This window comes from Melozone crissalis, unplaced genomic scaffold (genome assembly GCF_028551555.1).
Source record: "Melozone crissalis strain CALT ecotype California unplaced genomic scaffold, PUWL_Pcris_2 ptg000042l_1, whole genome shotgun sequence".
NCBI classification, from domain to species: domain Eukaryota; kingdom Metazoa; phylum Chordata; class Aves; order Passeriformes; family Passerellidae; genus Melozone; species Melozone crissalis.
Window position 1 is genome coordinate 3,793,137 of NW_026535820.1, and position 19,331 is coordinate 3,812,467.

The 19,331-nt window shown below is 38.4% G+C and overlaps 1 protein-coding gene across 1 annotated transcript in view; it reads left to right on the forward strand.

The window, feature by feature from the left end:
• The window catches only part of SLCO5A1 (solute carrier organic anion transporter family member 5A1), a 67,554-nt gene that overhangs the window by 16,118 nt on the left and 32,105 nt on the right, over positions 1-19,331 (forward strand). Inside the window, exon 2 of the mRNA XM_054285000.1 lies at positions 16,686-16,818. Within this exon, the coding sequence (XP_054140975.1) occupies positions 16,686-16,818 (133 nt within the window). The remainder of the gene's footprint in view (positions 1-16,685; positions 16,819-19,331) is intronic.

Below are 19,331 nucleotides of genomic sequence, written 5' to 3' on the forward strand. Positions count from 1 at the left end.
AATGATGAATCTGATCTAAAAAAAAATAGCGTAGAATAACCTTTGAGATTAAGTGCTCTTCTTTCACTGAGTAGCACATAGGGAGATGGATGTTACAATCCAATAAGGTATTTATTCCGATTCCAAATACATTATTCTTACAATGAAAGGTCAAAGAATTTTCATTTAGAGATGGATAGAATAGGAAGACAGAGTAATGCATTCTATTTTTTAGAAATAGAATGAAGGTGATCCTGCAGAAATGTTAGCTGAAGAAGCTCTGTGAAGCCACAAGGCAGGATACCACCACATATCAGTGCTAAGGGAAACCAGTGTTGAGCCCCACCAGTGGGGAAGGGCTTGTTTTCTGGCCTGGCTTTTCCTTCTCCCCAGAAATAAAGCTGATGAGTCTCTGCAAAGATCAGTATCTCCACTGTCACAGGGCTGCCTGTGTGTCTGCTTTTAGCTTGGTTTTATTTTATTTATTATAAATGCAGGAGGGGGAGTAGCTCCAATCTTTTAAGATTAAGACTTGATTGTTTGGCCTTCTTTTACCTCCTCCCTGGCCACACATACCTGGAGTTGTATTATTTGAGTGATCAAGTCCTTGGCCTGAAGACCTCTGGGAAGCTGTGTGGTGGTGCCATGCCAGTGGAGGACTTTGGAAAGAAATTAGACAAACCAGTCAATAGTAATAGCTAAAATAATTTAGAATTGTTGCAAATGTTTTTTTTTTTTTTTCCCTAGAAGATCTCTACAGAAATGAAAGCTGCCTATTTTTTCTTTTCTTTTGAGTGGAATAAAGTGGCAGCAGTAAATGTAGCACATAAAATGTATGATTCAGGTGAGCTTACTGAAAAGCTAAGTGCTAAATAGCTAATTACTATTTCACAAATCAGTGCTCCTATTTTCCATCTGAGTGTCTTCAGGATATTCCTGAAACTGGGCAATAAGGAGGAGAAGGCTGTTTTCTAATTTTGTTTCTTCCTGTGGCAATCTGAAGACATTTCCTTGCTTTCTGTGGGTTTTTTTCCCCTGTATCAAGTCAATGTAAAGGAGAACATGGTGTGATCTAAGCTTTTTACTTTTCTTTTAAAACTATGCCAGGTTTTTTTTTAGTACATCTTCTAAGTCAGTTCTATAATTGAAACATTACATATTTTCTGTGATTTTATGGAAACAAACAAAACTACTGTATCAAAATATTTTCTCTATGGACATTTGTAAAGGTACAACAGAAATGAATGGACGTATTCGCAAAAAATGGCTCGGAAACGCAGTGTCCATTAGCTGTGTGCTAAATATCCTGAAGAGAAAACCCTGGGGTAGTACCTCTGGGTTGTTCCTCCCCTGGACAAGGAGATGCATGTTGTTAGAGTTACCTACACAGTTTCACAGGTATGAAAGTGAGAAGTAACATTTTAGTTTGGCTCTTCGGCTGTGTTCACTAGGAACAAGTGTCTGATTCTGCTGCTGCATCTCTGCTGCTGTTGTCACTGCACTGTTTGGATCTTTCAGTTGCTGATCTCTTCCCAACAGTTTTAGTGTTTGAAAAGCATAATGCTGTGTTACTATTATTTGTGTGTTCTTCAGAAACATTTTGCCTGAGTGGTTTATTTTATGATTACCAGATGGTGATTTAAATGCGCTTGAACCAGCAAGAGCCTTGGTTCTGTAAGCATGTCTCTGGCTCAGAAAATCTCCACAAAGCACTTAAAAAGTGATGAGCAAAGTAGCTGTGGTGTTTGGGAGCACAAAAGGAGCAGCCATGATGTGTTTGTGAAGGGTTTACACAGTTTGGGGGTTAGAATTGGCCTCTAGGCAAGGACATGTGTGTGGTGACCTCTGGTGTGACGTGTGGTGACCTTAGGCATGCAGCAGGTGAGCTGCTTGGTGGAAAAAGAAATTACCATGAGAGATCTCAAAGCTGAATTTACTGTGCCCTGTTTCCAGTGTTTTCAGTCATGTGTTCTGTGTATGAGCATTACCATGATACACTTCATAAAAACAGCTGAAGAATTTCACCTATGTAAGAGGTTACAGGAGATGAAGGTCTGTGTTTCTCAAAAGTTCTGCAAAGACCTTTTTAAACTTGTTTTGTTTTGTCTGAGCCATTGTGGTCTGAATATAGTGTCAACATGGATGGCAGAAGTAGACTTGGGATGTTTTTAAAAATTTATTAGAGATTTCCAATGTGTATTAGGGATAGGCATGTGTCAGATACAATTATCTGTGTATGGATATGGATCATATGGATCCAAGTATGTTCTATTAGCATATATAAATAATTTATACAACAGTTTTAGTTCAAGGCAATGTGATAGAGAAATGTTTGTTCTTGAGGCAATTTTTTTATTGTAGATTGTGTTTTTATTTGCAGAGTTTGTTAGAAGCAAGTATGATTTAAACTGATTGAAAATTTGAAAGCCTTCTTGCTAGTCTTGTATTTGATTCTTTTAACTTTCACATTATGTGCCTCCTGTACAATGACAGCCAGTCATTGTACAAGAGACAAATGAAGGCTTGCACTGCACCTTCAGATGAATGTGTTTAATAAACGTTTGCAAGTGCTCTGTTGAAACTCTGTCTGCACTGTCATAAATTAATCTCATGACAATATAGTTTCTTAAAATGGTCACCACATTGGATAACAATTGCAGTCAGGTATAGCATGCAGTATAGAAATGTAGTACATGCTTTTTATTTGCTCTTTGGAGGAGTACTAGGTGTTTCAGTTTTTAGAGATGGACATTTTTATTTTTTGTCTATGAGCTGTGGGCTTCCACTTATGTTATGTTATGTTGGCAAATTCGTCAGTATGAATCTGAACATGTAGTTAAGGATCCAACAGTGTGTGAAGACATGTCTCTTCTGTCACATGTTGTAGAAAACTCCCAGAGAGTGGGAAGATGCCAGATCAATTTTCATTAGACTTGGAAAAGCTCTGACAGCAGCAGAGACCACTGGTAACACTTGCAATCATGGTTATTCCAAGCAACTCCAGTATTGTTCCTTGAGGACCTCCCTGTCAATCTCTCTCTCTCTCTGTCAGAATAATTTAATAACTGAGGTTAAAATTTCCCAAGGAGACTGAGGAAGTCAAGGGACCTGACTTTCAGTGAATTTCAGTGGGATTTAGGGCTCAAATTGAATTTTCTTTGCAAACATAAGATTAGAGTTTCAACAAATTGCCTTTTTTGTGATAAATTGATTGAAAGCTGTGATAGTTTGCAGATTGTGTGCATAAGTGTAATCTTCCAATTAAATCTCCTTAGTATAAATAACTGAAAACATGTTCCCTATGAGAATGGATGCAAATGGACAAAGATACTAGAAAGAAGAGGTCCCTGAGCTGCTTGAGTGAGCAAAATCTGCATCAGGTAATAAGTTTGATTTTCATTGGTACTTTATATGTTATTTCCTGAGCCTGCCTGAGCAGTGTCTATGTGTCCAGTAGCAGCTCCAGGGCAGTTTCTCTGGTGTGTCCTTGCTCCCAGAGTCACCGTGGCAGACAGGGATGCCCAGGGGTGGCTCAGGACACCTCGAGGTTCCCTGGCCGCTGCAGCCACTGCTGAGGCCACCACCCCTGCTGGGACAATCTCTGCTGAATGCTCAGCTGATGCATCTGGGAAATGGCAAAGTGCAGAGGCCAGCTCTGGCCCTTCCTTGGCAGGGTAAGGCCTTGGGAGATGTCTCACGGCAGCACAGCCAGGAAAGGAAGGTAAAGAGGCTTCTTGTCTTTTGGCATCCTTCTTTGCAAAGGATGAGGTCTGCAAAATCTACTGTGTTAGAGATGAAAAGAGAATTGGTGGGGTAATTTCATGCTTTATTGGGCCAGAAAGGACTGTTATGTTCATTTACTCTGACATCTGTGTTCAATCAGATTTCATTACAGTGTTATCCCTATCCAAAGCTCTGTTTATATAAAACCATATAGCTTAAAACAAAGCACTCACAGTTAGAGAGAATCTGCATGTCCCTAGGAATATAATAAACTATTTTGTTAAAAAAGTTACTGCCATGAGTGTGTCTAAAGTTGGCAGAAAGTCATTTCTACATAGCCTCTAGCCACTACATTTCTTATGTCTGTGAAAGCATCTTTTACTGTTGAAGAATAAAAATATGCTTAATAATCTGTTAATCTAGGTAGTTGAGAAACAAAGCTGTCATGTCTAATTCTACTCACAGAAGAAAGAAAAAGCCAGAATGAACAATCTTTTTTAAAAAAAATTGCAGACTAAATGAAAGGATATTGGCGTTTTTCTCTAAAATATGTCAGCCGAATAATTAAATTACCTAATTAGTGAAAGTAAGTTTAGCTGATTAGAAATTTTTCAGATTTTGTAAGTCAGCCATATATGGTGTTTTGAAATAATCTTGGAAAGATCCCTGTGATATAAATAGTTTTCTGTTGGAAATGCCCATGCTGCAAATTAGTAATACTTCTGTATTTTATTAACATATCTTATTGGAACTGGGAATGAGCTGCAAATGGAGCTGTAAATCACAATGACAATTTATATCTTAAAAAGAAAGACAAATGTAGCTATGATATTACCATTTGTAATAGGAGACTCTTTTGTTAGAGTGATTTTTTTAAAGCTGCACATGGATTTTAAACTACACCTTTTAATAACACTGATAAAAATGTTCTGATGGTCTTACTCTGACAAATTATGATACAATTCAATCTTGATTATAGAGGTATAGTGATTTAGGGTTTTTGTGTAGAGAAAATTATTTGGTTTTGATCATGTTGAAATATTTAGCTTACATTGAATTATTTTTGATCTTTATGTAGGACTACAGATTAGCATTTAAAAAATAATCTTTTTTGCTTGACTCAGAGACAAAACCAAACCAAAGCAAACTGACAAAACCAAACCAAAGCAAACCATGTAAAACATATTACTTAAAATGTCAAACTAAAATATTTTTGCAATTTTTATTTTATTATTGGCAATGCATGTCAATATCTACCTTTCCTCATAAGGCATAGGTTTGTTTCTTTCAGGACCTGACTAAAATGGTCTAAGGAAATACATTTATAGCATCATATTTATTTATAGAATCTGTGTCTGTGGTGATTTTCTGTACAAAACAAAAATATAAATTAATCTCCTGCCTTTTGGTTTCTTACAAAACTGTGTTCACCTCTTTTGACTCTCTGTGATCTCCATTTCATTTTCTCTGATTTTCTTGAATATCTCTAACAGTTCATGTCACTTTATCAGATTTAGGAGGATCTTTTCAGGGATCTGCGGCAGCAGCTTGGTGCTTCTGTATCCTGTTTCATGGGGCTGTGTCGGGAGTGTCAGGGTTGTTTGAGGACAATTTGTTTCTCCCTGGTGGGGCCTTCATAGCTCCTTAACCATGAGGAGGGAAGTATTTGCTGGGGCACTGCTTGATGGCATTTCTCCATAGCTGGGATGAAGAGATTCAGTTTGGTGCTACAGCAAGAAACTCTTTTGTCCCCAAGCAGAACATGGAGTTGCATGAGCTCTCACATCTTACGATCCCTCTGTGGAAAACAGAGGAAGGATCCTTACCCAGAACCGAAAACTGAAGTTTTATTTCCAGAATCAAATATTTCACCATAATTTCAGCTTTGTGAAAGTGCCCAAACAATGTTGTTCCTATAAAGATAAAGACTGTATTTTGAAGCTTTGGAGATTTTCATAAAATAGTGGTGTTGTCCTTTAGCTAAAATAAATAATCTCTATTTATAACTGTTACACATGGATGGAAATGTTTTTCAGACTCTTTGACCTGTAATAATATATTCAATGTTGTTTCAAATATGACTATACAGCTCTGCATTTCACTTTGCCAATTGCTGTTTAATATATTTTTATTGAAGCTATTGCAGCTTTGAGCCTTTCTGAATGTAGCAAAATAATTTTTTAGCAATACAATAGATGTTAAAACTCACAGGGTCATCTGCAAATTGCTGGAATAATGGGCTTTTGCTTACAGGCAGATTTTGCGTCAGATATGAGTAATGAAGTGTAATTACTGTTGTTTCGGTTGAAAGATGAAAATGTAAGTGCAATTTACAAAGAAAATAAGAAAAAATGCTGTGTGGCTTGCCCTTCTTTGCAGTCTATTAGCCAGAGGTAGTGAAGGGAAAAATGATCACCAACATTTTCAATAATTAACCTATGCCTCCTAGGCAGAAACCAATTTTTGAAAGAAAATGAATTCTGAGGGAATATGATTGAAATAATTTACCCCTTTACTTCTTTGTTCTGTTTTCTTGCTGGTGGGACAAAGCAAAACTGAATAAAATTAATATATAAGTGTGCTTACTATCAGCACCTAACCTTCCCTTTTAGTAGATATTTGGTCTCTTTCTGCTCCTTCCTCACATTTTGTTTTCTAGGCACAAAGGAACTGGCTTTGAATAATGATGAAGTATAAAAGAATTCATGTCAAACCTGCCTCTGAAAAACAGGTATTTGTGTGCCATTAGCTGGTTTGTGCACAGTAAAAGCCACATCCATAGACATTGGGTATTTAGTATATATAGATTTTTTTCTAAGGAATTAGTACTTATTCCTGGTTCTTCTGATGGTTCATGATGGCATACTCTTAACATCTGGTTCTGTGCCTGGTAAATTTCACTGGGCTCTTCCCTGCTCTTCCTCTGGGAGGGGATGGATTCTCCCAGCTCAGAGAGATGAGAAGACCTGTTAGCTTGTACTCTTAGACTACCTGAATATGATGTAAAACAAATAAAAAACAAATCATAATACAAAAACTCTGAAATACTCTTCTGGTCTAGGTTCTACTGGTCTTGAAGCTATAGACCTTTTTAATCTGTAATTTTAAGTTTGATCTTTTTTTTTCTATATTTTCTTATTTGGGATCTGCCTGTTGAGGTCCACTTGAAGGCCAAATCACAGCTTTCACAGTTTGATATTTCTCACAGTTTGATATTTGAAGAAAAGGGGATGACATGCAAGTGAACAATCCTGCCCACTCTAGTGTAGTTAGAAATAATGCTAAAGACATGAAAATATGTTTTAAGAAGCTGAGATCAACACAGTCTATAAGCACATGCCTGGGGATAATCACTAGTGAAAATTAAATGTGTATATGTAACCTCAACTGCCAAACCATTAAAAAAACCCCAAAGCCAAGCAATTAAAAGGCAGAGATCAGATATTCGCATTTGACATGACCTCATGGAAAGAATGCCGGTGAGTCAAGAGGCTGCTTTAGTGTCTTAAAGATAGCCAACAGCTTCAGTGTCCTTTTAGTAGGAACACCACTGAGTGTTAGTGCAGAAGTGCCAAATCCTGCCTGCTTCAAGAGAGGAGTCTCAGTGGTTCAAGAATACTCTGAATGTGAATGTTAAATTCATGACTGTGGATTTAGCTCTCAGTGTTTGAATTGATTGGAAATAATACAGTGAAATTACCTAGCCAGTTATTAATTATTATCTAACCAGTTATTGGTTAAAGGCTTTAAAAATAATTTAGAGTAGTAGTTTGCTTACAATTTAGTTAATAATAGTTATATTCAGTAGATAATTTTCTGTATGGAAGTGGGCACTACTTCTATGACATTTCATTGTTTCATTCTTTGGAGTAATCAGAACTTTGGGATGCTGACAGGCCAAGAATTCAGAAAGGGACCAAGGAGTTACTCAGTAGGTGTTAACACAAATGGTCAATGTCTCTGTCTAGTTGCCTTACTATTCACAAAAGAAAACATTTTTTAAGAAACATGCTCTTTTGAAAACTCACAGTTTGGGAATTCATGCCTAGTCAACTTCATAGGATATGTTACCTCATGTTAATAATGCAACATGCCACCATAAACTTAAAGAACTTGAAGATGTGCAGCGTTTTTGAGAGCTGATTTCCAGAAAGTAACAGCCAAGAGCAGAGCTGTGCCTTCTGTTGCTTCTCTTCTGACATTCTGACTCTGTTCAGCACAAGTTGTGTGTGCATCTGAGACCTAAAATTCAATAAAAGAACTTTTCCATATCAAAATTTCCTATGTATGGAAAAAAAAAAATTGGGAGTTTTAAGAAAGGTTAGTGTTACTCATGCATTTAAGCAGTTGTTGACACTTCTATTTAAAGAAAATCCCAAACATCTATTTAGGTTACCAATGCCTTTGACTTCGTGGAGAGAATATCAGGACATCTTTGTTTTCAGTTTAGGTTCTGATCATGCAAGTATAGATGCATATATCTTTGGTCATGCAAACAATTCACTTGGGACTATCCATATGCTTGAAGTTAATTCTATGTGCTTTTAGAATACCATTATGACCAGAAGATTCTTGTGTTAGATTTGGTTTTAGAACTTCTTAAGCTGATAAAACTTCATTTGCTTAATTATCTAATATAAGAATTTCTTTCTACGTGGTGTCTAAATTGAGTTAACCACACTGATAGGAAATTGCACTCAGAAATTGCGGCCATTTTCACTAATCTTTTTCAACAGATGTGTCTTTTTCATATTTGTTTGCTAACCACAAGTCATTCTTGGTAATATTATCAGCAAATGTTTATTTATAGGTGACTATAAAGAGAGAAAAGGCAGATTTGATGAAAACTCCCAAGTAATATTTGTGTGTTCCAAGCAAAACAGCTGTCTTTAAAGAATGGGACAGTCTCCAGTTGCCCCTGGAATTTCTACTTCCACAGTTCTCAGGTTTTAGGAATAAAGCAATAAAGACTCTCATTTTAAGCACTGGAGTCATTTTCCTTGGGGCAATCATTTCTTTAGCCAAGTATCTGTAAGGCTGAAATACCATGGTGCAAGTGTAAGCTTTTCTTCTTTGGTATTTTCAGTGTTTTTGGATTTTAGATTGGATGCAGACACCTGTGGATGTAACCAAAAGACAAGTACTGAGTCTGTGAAATTGTAGTGTAAGTTGAATTGCTTTGTAGGCACTGTGGCTCTGCAGCGTAGCAGTGACTTGGAGCAGCACTACAATGTATACAAGAAGTACAGATTGGGACAGACAGCCTATTTTAATTAGTTTTCTTTAGGCTTGCTTTCCTGAGTTTTTTTAATGGATATAGTAGAATTGGATCCAGTGAAAATGATTATAATGTTTTGGAACATGACCACAAATGGTGAATACAAAGCATGAAGCACCATAACTGTTTAAATCAGGGAATGATACCTCTTTTAATACAAATGATATCTTAGTAATAAAGCTGTAAGAGAAAAGAAAAAATCTGGTGCTTTTCATCTGATGTTGGCAAGTCACTTAAATTAAATAAAATATGTTTCAATTTTATTTAACTTCCAGCATTTTTAAATGGAGTGGTAAGCTGGACCATTAATTTTCTGTTCCATGGTAGGCATGTAAAATTTTGCTTTAATTATGTTTCTCTATAAATTTGTCTTCCAGATCTGTGGAATCTGCTTGTTAAAACAGTGACAAACATATTCTATACAAAGATCAAGAGAGGCTACTGAAGTAGTTTTGTTGCTCTGTTTATTGTTTTGAGTGGAACACTGGATCTGAGAGACTATTAAAGTAATGTAACACTAATGCATTTTGAAAGGAAGTGATTTAAAGATGTGAACTGGACATTATTATCTGAACTGCAGTAATGCTCAAAGCATTGTTTTTTCCTGAGCAAATAACCACATTAAAGAAGGAATCCTAAAGCATGTATAGATTTGTTTGATTGTGCGTTTGTGATGAAAAGAAGGAAGTGAACCGGTTTCCTGACTAAAAAGCTTTTGAGAAGTCTGCCTGGCTTCTGCTCACATCTCAGTTTTGTGTCCTCAGGCTAAAAAGAGTAGTTAAACCTTCTGTTTTTTGGGATAGCTTCTGTGTAGTGAAATTAGACAGAATGAGGTAAATACGCCTTTATGAAAGGGAGCAATGTTTCTTTGAAAGCTCCTTTATGCTTGATCCTTGCTATCCCATAACAGTGCTGTGACATGAGAGAAACAGGGGAGAGCTGGGACCTGTTCCCCTTTGAAACCTCTGTCTATCAGCTTTGCTCTGTGCAGAAATCAAAACCTGCTCTATACCCTAGAGAAATAACAGTGCTGCTTGTTCTCCAGTGACAGCACAGTGCAGCTGTCCAAGGAAATGTCTGCTGCTAGCACTGGAGAGGATGCTATGGTACCACAGCATGGTGGTGCTTCTCTTGCTTGCAAAACTCCAGGTGGTAACCCTGCGACTGTTTTTTTAACCTATAGCCCTTTAAATTTCTTGGCACATAAATACTCAAGATTATATAAAGATCATCCTGCACTTCTGTTAAAGCTCAGTCCTCAGATTGTAAACAAGTAATCTGTAACACAGGGCTTTCCTTGCAAATTCACATGAATCTTTTCTTTTGGTGTTCTCTTTATTCTTCTTTGTGCTGTTCTTTCATGGGAGTGTTGTTCAGCGGGTTAGAGAACTGAATTACTGCTTCAATTAAGTAAATTACACTTCTGGATTTACTAGTCTACTTCACAACTCTAGTGGATTGATTTTGTCTTTTGCATCTCTGTTTTCCAATCAATACCCTCATGCTAATGACAGTTAAGATTTTGGAGTAAAAACTTGAAATCTACAGATATAAAAGGATTATGATTTTATAACCTAAAAAGTATCCTACAAAATCTATTACACTTTTGTGTTGTTACTCTACTATTCTGACAGTAGCAAACATTCATATACATAATTGTATGCATATATAAAATATGCCTTCAGAATACACCCTGTAGCTTTTGCAGGATTTTGCAAATTCTAAACTTCCATTGAAAACAGAATAAAGGTCAAATTCTGCTTGTCTTACACATGTATGAAATGAACAGTTGTACTATGGTGATATGCTGCCAAGATTTGGACAATGGGGTCTTTCAGAAATGTTCCTCCTCCTCCAGTGATAAACTCTGTGTGGTGACATGTGTGTGCACACAGAGGAGATGACAGGAACTGAGCATTATATGCCTTTGTTTTTACTTTTTTAAGGAAAGTGTGTTTTTAGAACCTGGAAGCAAACCTGTTGTAGCTCACTAATTTGTCATTTCTGTTCCTCACAAAATGTGTCTTGCGACTTGGTACTAGCCTGACTAATGTAAAGAGGCAAAGTCAGAGGGTTCACAAATGCATTTGAGGGTGCCACAGGGACAAATGCTATATATTCCCATATACAATGCCTACTGAAGATGTCTTTTGGTGTAATAAGAAGAGGAAAAGGACATTCACAGTATTTTTATAACCTCTGTCCCATTGAATAAATTAGGTAGTGTAGGTAGATTACAAAAAAATCTTTGGCAACAAAGTTTTTTCATGCACTTGATGTGAACCCAGATTTTCAGACCCACAAAGAATTCAGCTCATCTTACTGTAGTCAAAAAGAGTGTGCTGCAATAGGCTGTATGTAAAGCTTTCTCCTGTTGAAGAAGAATCTCTATGAACAAAGCAACAGACAATGTAATAATTTTGTCAAACATTGTCAGATTGGCATTCATTGCAGCATGTCCCAGGATAGCTTTTCTGTGGTGAAGAATGACATTGTTTAATCTTATTTCAGGTGGATAGGTAAATTGCTTATGTAAGTTGGTTCCTAATTCTCTGACTCCCCTTTTCTCTGCCATCCAGCATCTTAGCTGTGATGGCAGTTTATGGCTGAGCCTGGCTAGCCACAGCCAGCTGTGGTTTGGAAACTAGACCACCTTGCTAGTGTGGTGTAGCGCCCGAGATAAGCCATGCTGAGGACATACTTAGTGAGGCAGTGAAGCTCCTCCAGTACAAAGCTTCAAGGAGTTAAAGTTGCCATGGCTAGATATCTTGGGGGAAGATGGTCACTTAACTAAGTCTCTCCACACCAGGATATTTTTACTTACCTACACTTTGTGTCAGAGGTAGAGCTATGATCTGAAAGACCAGGTTTGGGAGGGCTGGGAGAGGCTGTCCCTCATCAGTGAAGAGAAAGTACACCCAGAGGAAGAGATTTGCTTGGTAATGGAAACTCTTAACCACAACACCAAGATCTTTGGAGAAGAGGGAGACTTTTAAAGAATCCACAAGGTCTTTGGTCTTTGAAATTGTCTTGTTTAAAGGCCGTGTAATTTTAGTAAACCAACCTGTGCTTTCCTCTGGAGACTTAGAATCCTGCATGACAGCAGCAGCAGCATGCTCCAACAGGCTTCTGGGGAAAGCTTTTGCCAGGTCCAGTCTAAGCTGGTTGTGTTGAATGTCATGAGTAGTTCTCAGATGGCTCTAAGTCACCCTGAGATCAGCTCTGTTGGTTAGAGCATGGTGCTGTTAATGCCAAGGTCGTGGATTTGATCCCTGTGCTGGCCGTTCACTTAGGAACACGGGTGGCTTCCAGCTCAGAATATTCTGTCGTTCTGTGAAGTTGGGTAGGTGTGGGTGACCTGCAGATGTGCTTTCCTAGAGAGACCAATATTCACACAGAACTGTGATACAACTTGTCAGCATTGAACATGCATGGCTAATGCAGTAATTCAGAGGATGCAATCTGCATTCCAGTGCAACCCAATCAGAAGGGATTCAGATTGATGCTGTAGCCCATATGTCTGTATTAACAATGGTTTCCTCCTTTTATCTGTTGAAGATGATTTGTGGTTTGGAGTAGAGTTTTTAACTCATGGAATGTACATCACCTCTGTTTTATCATGGGAAAGGACATATTGATGCTATTTTACAACACAGCTCTTTGTGACTTAGGAATAGTAAGGCAGCTTGCAAATCTAAGCACCAGTCAAGCCTATGGCTATGAGACAAATGCTGGATTTCCTTAGGTGCAATTTAAAACAATTATCTGGATAGTCTGTGCCCTGCCTCAGCATCACAGTACTCCAGCATGTCCCTTGATAAAAATGTTTGTTACTTCCATTTGAAAGGTCTTGGCTGTTACATCTGTGCAACTCCCTAAATCAAGATCCCAGATTGTGGCCTGAAGAGGGAGGACCAAAAAGACTTGGCTGAAATCCCTGGCAGAAGGCTGAAAGGAGGATGCTTATGCATCATCTACATGTTTTTGAACCTTTTTCATCCAAAATCTGGAGACCTTCTAGTGTTCTGAGTGGAAAAAATTCTGAAACTGTTCTCCATAGGAATTTTTATTTGTGAAGCAGGTACAATTTTGATGATACCCTAATTGAATCTGTTTCCAGTTTAGTTTCCTTCCTATATCATCCAGTAATCCTGGTGGCCTACTTGGGAATCAAAAAGTCTTTATTCCTGAATATAGCTGTGAGGGCTGTGACCAGAATTTTAAGGGTCCAGAACCTCTCAGTAGTGTGCCAGGGTGACTTATGGAATTGGTTTGCCCTTCACTTGCACAGCAAGGTTTGAAAGTTTGGGGCAGATTCTTTCAAGTACCTAATTTTGAAATACTGAAAATTTTGAAATACTGAAATGTTATGCTTGCCATGCTCTGTTTAGTCTCATTTATAAGTCTAAATCAGTTTCTTGCACTTGGTGTCCAATTTCTGATAGTGACCATTATTAGATGCTGAAAAAGATGCTGCATCTTAAAGTGGCAATTTTACAAACTTACCTGCTGCCATTGACCAGAAGTGTGGAGGCTCTGTGTTTTCTGAAAGACTCAGAAAGTGATATTTTGCCTGTAAGTTATAGTAAAAACAAAGCATCTTGAAGCCTGAACAGCATATATTAATTTTAAAATTGTCAACAGGATTTCTTCCTCTAAAGCAGAACAGTGTACAATGTTACTTTTATCTTTATTGTGCAGTGTTTCTGCTTACAAGGAAAACCTCTGAAGTTTCCAGGTGTACAAAATACTCTGTTTGGGTAGTGATCTGAAACATAAGCAGTTGCTGCATTTTGCTGCTTTCAGTGGTGGGACTAAAGCTGAATTAATGCAGTATAAGTATTTTTTCTGAATACCAAAGTGAATGGATTAGGTCAGTCTTTTACTCCCTTTGTGTTTCCTCTCTAAAGATTTTTAGAGATCTGAGTTTGCTGTAGTTGTCTGAAACAATTTTCCAAGGAAACATTAGTAGGACAAAATTTATTACTGTTTGTGGGAGTGTGGAGATAGTTTTTTGTTTATTGGGGTTTTTTTTCGTCCTCATGATGTGAATTTTAGCAAATAACAGTTACTGTGGGATTTATCTAACCACTTGCTGCTAAGGAGCAGAGTTTCAATGTCTGATGGAGCATTTTAGGCATACAGAGAATTGTTAACAATCAATCAGTAGGGAACATGGCTGGAATAAATTTAAATAGTGAACAGAGTTCTGAAAACCATTATGTGAAAAGGACTTCAGCAAAATCTCTTTATTCAAAATTTCAGTTTCATAAAAACCAAAAATGTGTTTGCAAAAAAAAGACTTAAAAGTGATAAAACTGTAATCAGTTTGTGGTCTGGCAGCATTTTTTAGTATAGGCAGTTTTACCTTTTGTGGTGGCTTCTGTGATTTTTTTTCACTGCAATAAGGTTCTATTTTTACTTGTGGGAATGCTGCTTTTCTTCCTTCTCTTATTTCAAAGCATAAGATGGAAATGTGCAAGTTATTTTGGTTTAATCAGGCAGATTTAGTGATCCCTCTTTGCTTATTTTATTCTTGAGATATAATTTGCTGTAATAGCTAACATGGAAACTCAAGCTTTAATAACTCACTTAAGCTTCTTCAGCTGCTTCAGTCTGGGATTCAGCATGTCTGATTGAGGATGGGACCAGAAAGAATGGAGTCTGGATATTCCTGTTGTGGACAGGGACTGGTCCAATAACCATCTGGACCTAGAGAGAAAGTTACAGAGAATTAGATAATCAATTCTTTCATGTGCTGCTAGAGGATCTGCAGCTGCTGAGCAGGTGTTGCTGTGCTGGAGCCTGAGTTTTGGTGATACAAGATTCGTGAGCAGAGAGCAGAGACCAACCCTTCCACCCCCCTGCCTTTTTTACTTACAGCCAGACTGTATGGGAAGCAGGGCAGAAGCATCTTAGAAGGAATGGGTACCACAGGATGTATTAAGGAAGGAAAGAGATATTGTAGAGGAATGGAATGGAGTGGAATAGAACAGAACATTTCAGTTGGAAGGGAACTACAATGATAATTTCATCCAGCTGCCTGACTACTTCAGGGCTGATCAGAAACTAAAACCTGTTACTAAGGGCATTGTCCAAATGCCTCTAACACACTGATAACTCTGGCACCTCCCTAGAAACCTTCATGGGTGTTTGACTTCCCTCTTCATAAGGAAATGATTCTTGAAATCCAATGTAAACCTCGTCTGGTGAAGCTTTGTAGCACTGCCATGTGCCCTGTCACTGGATACCAGAGAGAAAAGATTCAGCGAGTAAAGATCCCCTCCTCAGGAAGCTGTAGAGCAATGAGCTTGCCCTGAGGCCTCCTTTTCTCCAAATTAGACAAGCCCAAAATCCTCAGCTGCTCCTCACAGGTCATTCCTTCCAGCCCTCTCACCAGCTTTGTTGCCCTTATCTGGACCCACTCAAGGACCTTCACGTCCTTAAATTGTGGTGCCCAGAACTGCACACAGTGCTCCAGCTGAGGCTGCACCAGTGCCCTTCACAGTGGGATAGTCACCTTTCCTGAGCAGCTGGTGGTTCTGTATTTGATGCACCCCAGGATGGGCTTTGTCCTGTTGGCTTCCAGGCCATGCTGCTGATTCTTGCTGTGCCTGCTGCCAGCCAGCACCTCCAGATCCATTTCTGCAGAGAGGCTCTCCAGCCACTCCTCTCCCGGTTTATACTTTTGCTTGATATTAGTCTGTCCCAGCTGCAGAATCTGGTGTTTTGACTTGTTAAACTGTGCCATTGATCACTGTCCAGTGTTCCAGTCTGTGTAGATCCCTCTGCAGAGGCTCTTGTCCCTCCAAAGAGTCAGCAGCACCTCTGAGTTTGGGATCATCAGCAAATGTGCTAATGGTGGATTTAACTCCTGCCTGCAGGTTGTTGGTAAGTGTTGTGACCAGAACTGGCCCTAGAATTGATCCCTGGGGAGCACCACTGGTGACCAGTGGCCCCCTTTGAGCTCTGCCCTTCAGCCAGTTCTTCACCCAGCACAGCCTGCAGCCACTCCTGCCACAGCTGGACAAGTTGTCCTGAAGGGTGCTGTGAGGGACAGAATCAAAAGTATTCCTAAAGTACAGAAAAACCACATTCATCACCTTTTCTTCATCTGTTGGGTGGGTGGCCTTACCATAGAAAGATAACAAGTTAGTTAAATAGCACTTTCCTTTTGTGAACCTGTGTTCTGTCAATCTCTGAAATAGGAATATTTGATTTCTTAAAATGGACCATTCTTTTATAGACAATATTAGACTGATGGTAACTAAATTAGAATGTTGTACATTCTAATTCTATTATGTTATATTCTCTTTGATTACAATTTTTATTCTTTGCTTTTCTGTTTCTCTACCATTAGTTAGACTTTTAAAAAATTTATATGTTAAATAATTTTGATTTGATTTAAAGGAAATGTTGCCAAATAGGAAAAATTTTATGCAAGTCAGGTATGCTTTCCATCCAGAATACCAAAATAATGTATACTTGCATAATTTGACTGAAAATGTACAGAAAGCAGTAATCTTCTTACTAATATGTCACTTAGGCAGAAGTTGCTGACTTGGTTGCAAAAAAGATTCCTTCAAGTTTTAGCGTGCAGAACTTCTTGTTTAAAGAAACATCATTTATTTTGTGATTTCATGTGTAAATAAATAATGAAACATTAATTTTGTTGAACTGTGACTCTGACCTTTTATTTCCTCAGCCATCATGTATGTAATGGGAGCACTTGGACCTGCAGCTGGATACTTATTAGGAGGACTCCTTATTGGTTTCTATGTTGATCCTAGGACAACTGTGTATATTGACCAGAGCGATCCCCGATTCATTGGGAACTGGTAAGGATCAAGCATTTTTCCAATCTATTCTCTCAGCTCCCCATAGGGAATTAAGACAGGTTGGAAGATTTTATCCCTTGAGGATTTGTTTAAGGTTGTAGAAGGAGGCTGAGGAAGATGTTTCTGTTGATTGCTACACACTAACCTCTGTCAGAGGGGAAAGGTTTGCCACAGGAGTGCACAGGAACAGTGCATGGAAAATCCCCTATGTTTGGCTGTTCAGGACTGTCCCTGACCACAGTGGGCACTGACTGACAGTGCTCATCACGGGGATGGCAGGGCAGGATATTGGTGTTGCAGGAAGCCATGGATGATCTCTGCTGCTCAGAACCAACTCCTTGCTACTGGAAGTTGGATTAATCTCTTTGGTTTTCCAGAGGAGGCAGCATGAAACACTGAACTCTGCTGCTCAGATGAGAAACACTAGACTTTGCTGATCCTATTCCAGGTGATGGAGATAGGAGGGGGTCAGAACATGCCCTTTCCAGTCTTTCTTTCTCAGGGTGATGGCTTGTGTTTAGGCAGCAGATGCTGTAAACATCACATTATTCTCTAGTAAGGAGTAGGCTTCAGCAGCACTGAGATGTAGCAGCTGTAATTGTTAGCTGATGTCTTCAGGCAGCCTTTGAGATGTGGCCTCTTTGGAAATGTGTCTTTGAGGAAGCAGGTCTTGAGGAGGCTTTAGCTACATTTTCTCAGATAAAATCATAAATCTACCTTGAAGTTTTCCTGCAATCCCAGAAAAAACCTGAAGTTCATTATCCCAGGAAGAGACCTCTGCTCTGTAGGTGTAAGGTGCCGTGTCAGTTCTCATGCCCTGAGTTAGTGTTTGCCACTGCGCCATTGCAGTCCGTCTGTGTCTGTTTCTGTTTATTCTGCAGTGATCTTTCCTGATAGTTTGATATGAAAAATTCTTTCTTTGGAGGCTTCTTAATCCTTCAAACATTTAGTCCTGCTGTATTGGTCTTAGTCCAAGAGCATTGCTGCACTGTTTTGTCAATTTTCAGCAAGAGAAAAGCAGAGCTGACTGTGGCCTTGGGGTTAACAACTCCGTGCTCTGGTTTATCTGCTGACTTATCTCACTGAAAGCTCTGCTCTGGGAGTGTGCAGCAATGTCACAATTCGGACTAGACTGGTATAAAAGATTTGGAATCAAGCAAAATATTGTACATTCTTTGTAAAATTCTTACACTTCATGTGTTTTTAATGACATATCAGAACTGGTAATCAGCATCTGATCAGTACTTTTTGGCAGAAATTGCAATCAGGCCCATAAATATACTTGTTAATTGAAATCAGTGGGGCTGTATGATTGTGGGATAAACTTTTGACTTCAGCAAAAGTAAAATAGCCAAAGCAAGAAAGTCAGTAAAAGTCATTCACAAGTTTCTTTTTTTATCTTGTTGATTAAATCTGTAGGGTCTGGCTTTCCTTGACAGGTATTCAGGTCTTTTTATTTCTCTTTCATTTTTGACTATGTCACTTCTTTCTCTTAAATTTCTGAGGAGTATTAACTGCTGTCTGATTATTTGTTGCATAATCTGTGGTGATATCTCATAAAAGTTTAGTGGCGTTTGTGTCTTGTTCTCTTTTCTCTTTCTGAATCTATGTCCACCTATTAAAAAAACAGCAAGACTCCTATGTTGTGAGGGTTAAACCTTTGTCCTTTGCTGCTCACTAGCTGCCTGGTTGCAGAGAATTCTGGAAGTGTAGACTTTCATTTCACTGAAATGTATTTTCTGGGATTGTGACATTTTCTCCTTGAAGGGAAGTGCTGTGTAGTCAAGTTTATTTTTATTTATGCAATCTAACAATTTGAAATGTAAGAGTAGCCCAACACTTACTTTAGCTGACGCAGTTTAAAAGTATGGTTCATTTGAGATAACTTAATGGGAGGTCATATATGAGATTTCTGAGTCTTGTTTCCTTTGAATTGAATTAATGTCTTTGATTCCTATCTTTTCTTTATTATAGCTGTAAGGTTCCTAATGTAACTTATCGTGGGACCCAATTTAACAATTTCCATTGTTAGAAGAGGCAGTGCTTGCAGACAAAATAGTGAGAATAGCAACTATGATGTATGGCTAAAATAAAAGCAGTATAGCCTATTTTTTCCTTAAGCTTTTCCTTTCTAGGACGTCTAGCAGGACACGTAATTTGGTTTCTCTCTTGTGCAACATGGTAAAGTAAAATGGTTATTTTTCAGGGTTATGTCTGATCTGATTATTCCTTGAGTTTCACAGGACTTGGATGTCTGCTCCTGGGGCTTTGCACACCTGGGGTTTCTCTAGGTGCTCTAGGCTAAATTACAAGCCAGCTGTCTCTGCCAGCCCATCAAATGTTTGAAACTGTTTTTTATTCAAATGTGGTAACTGTAGGGATATCTGTTAGAAATCATCATGTTGTTGTCTTTGAGAACTGTTAATGTGCTGTACAGGGACCTCATTAGATGTGGAGTAGCCCTTGGCAGTCTGTCAGGTGCTTTGAATGAAATTTTCTTTTGCTGACACTTT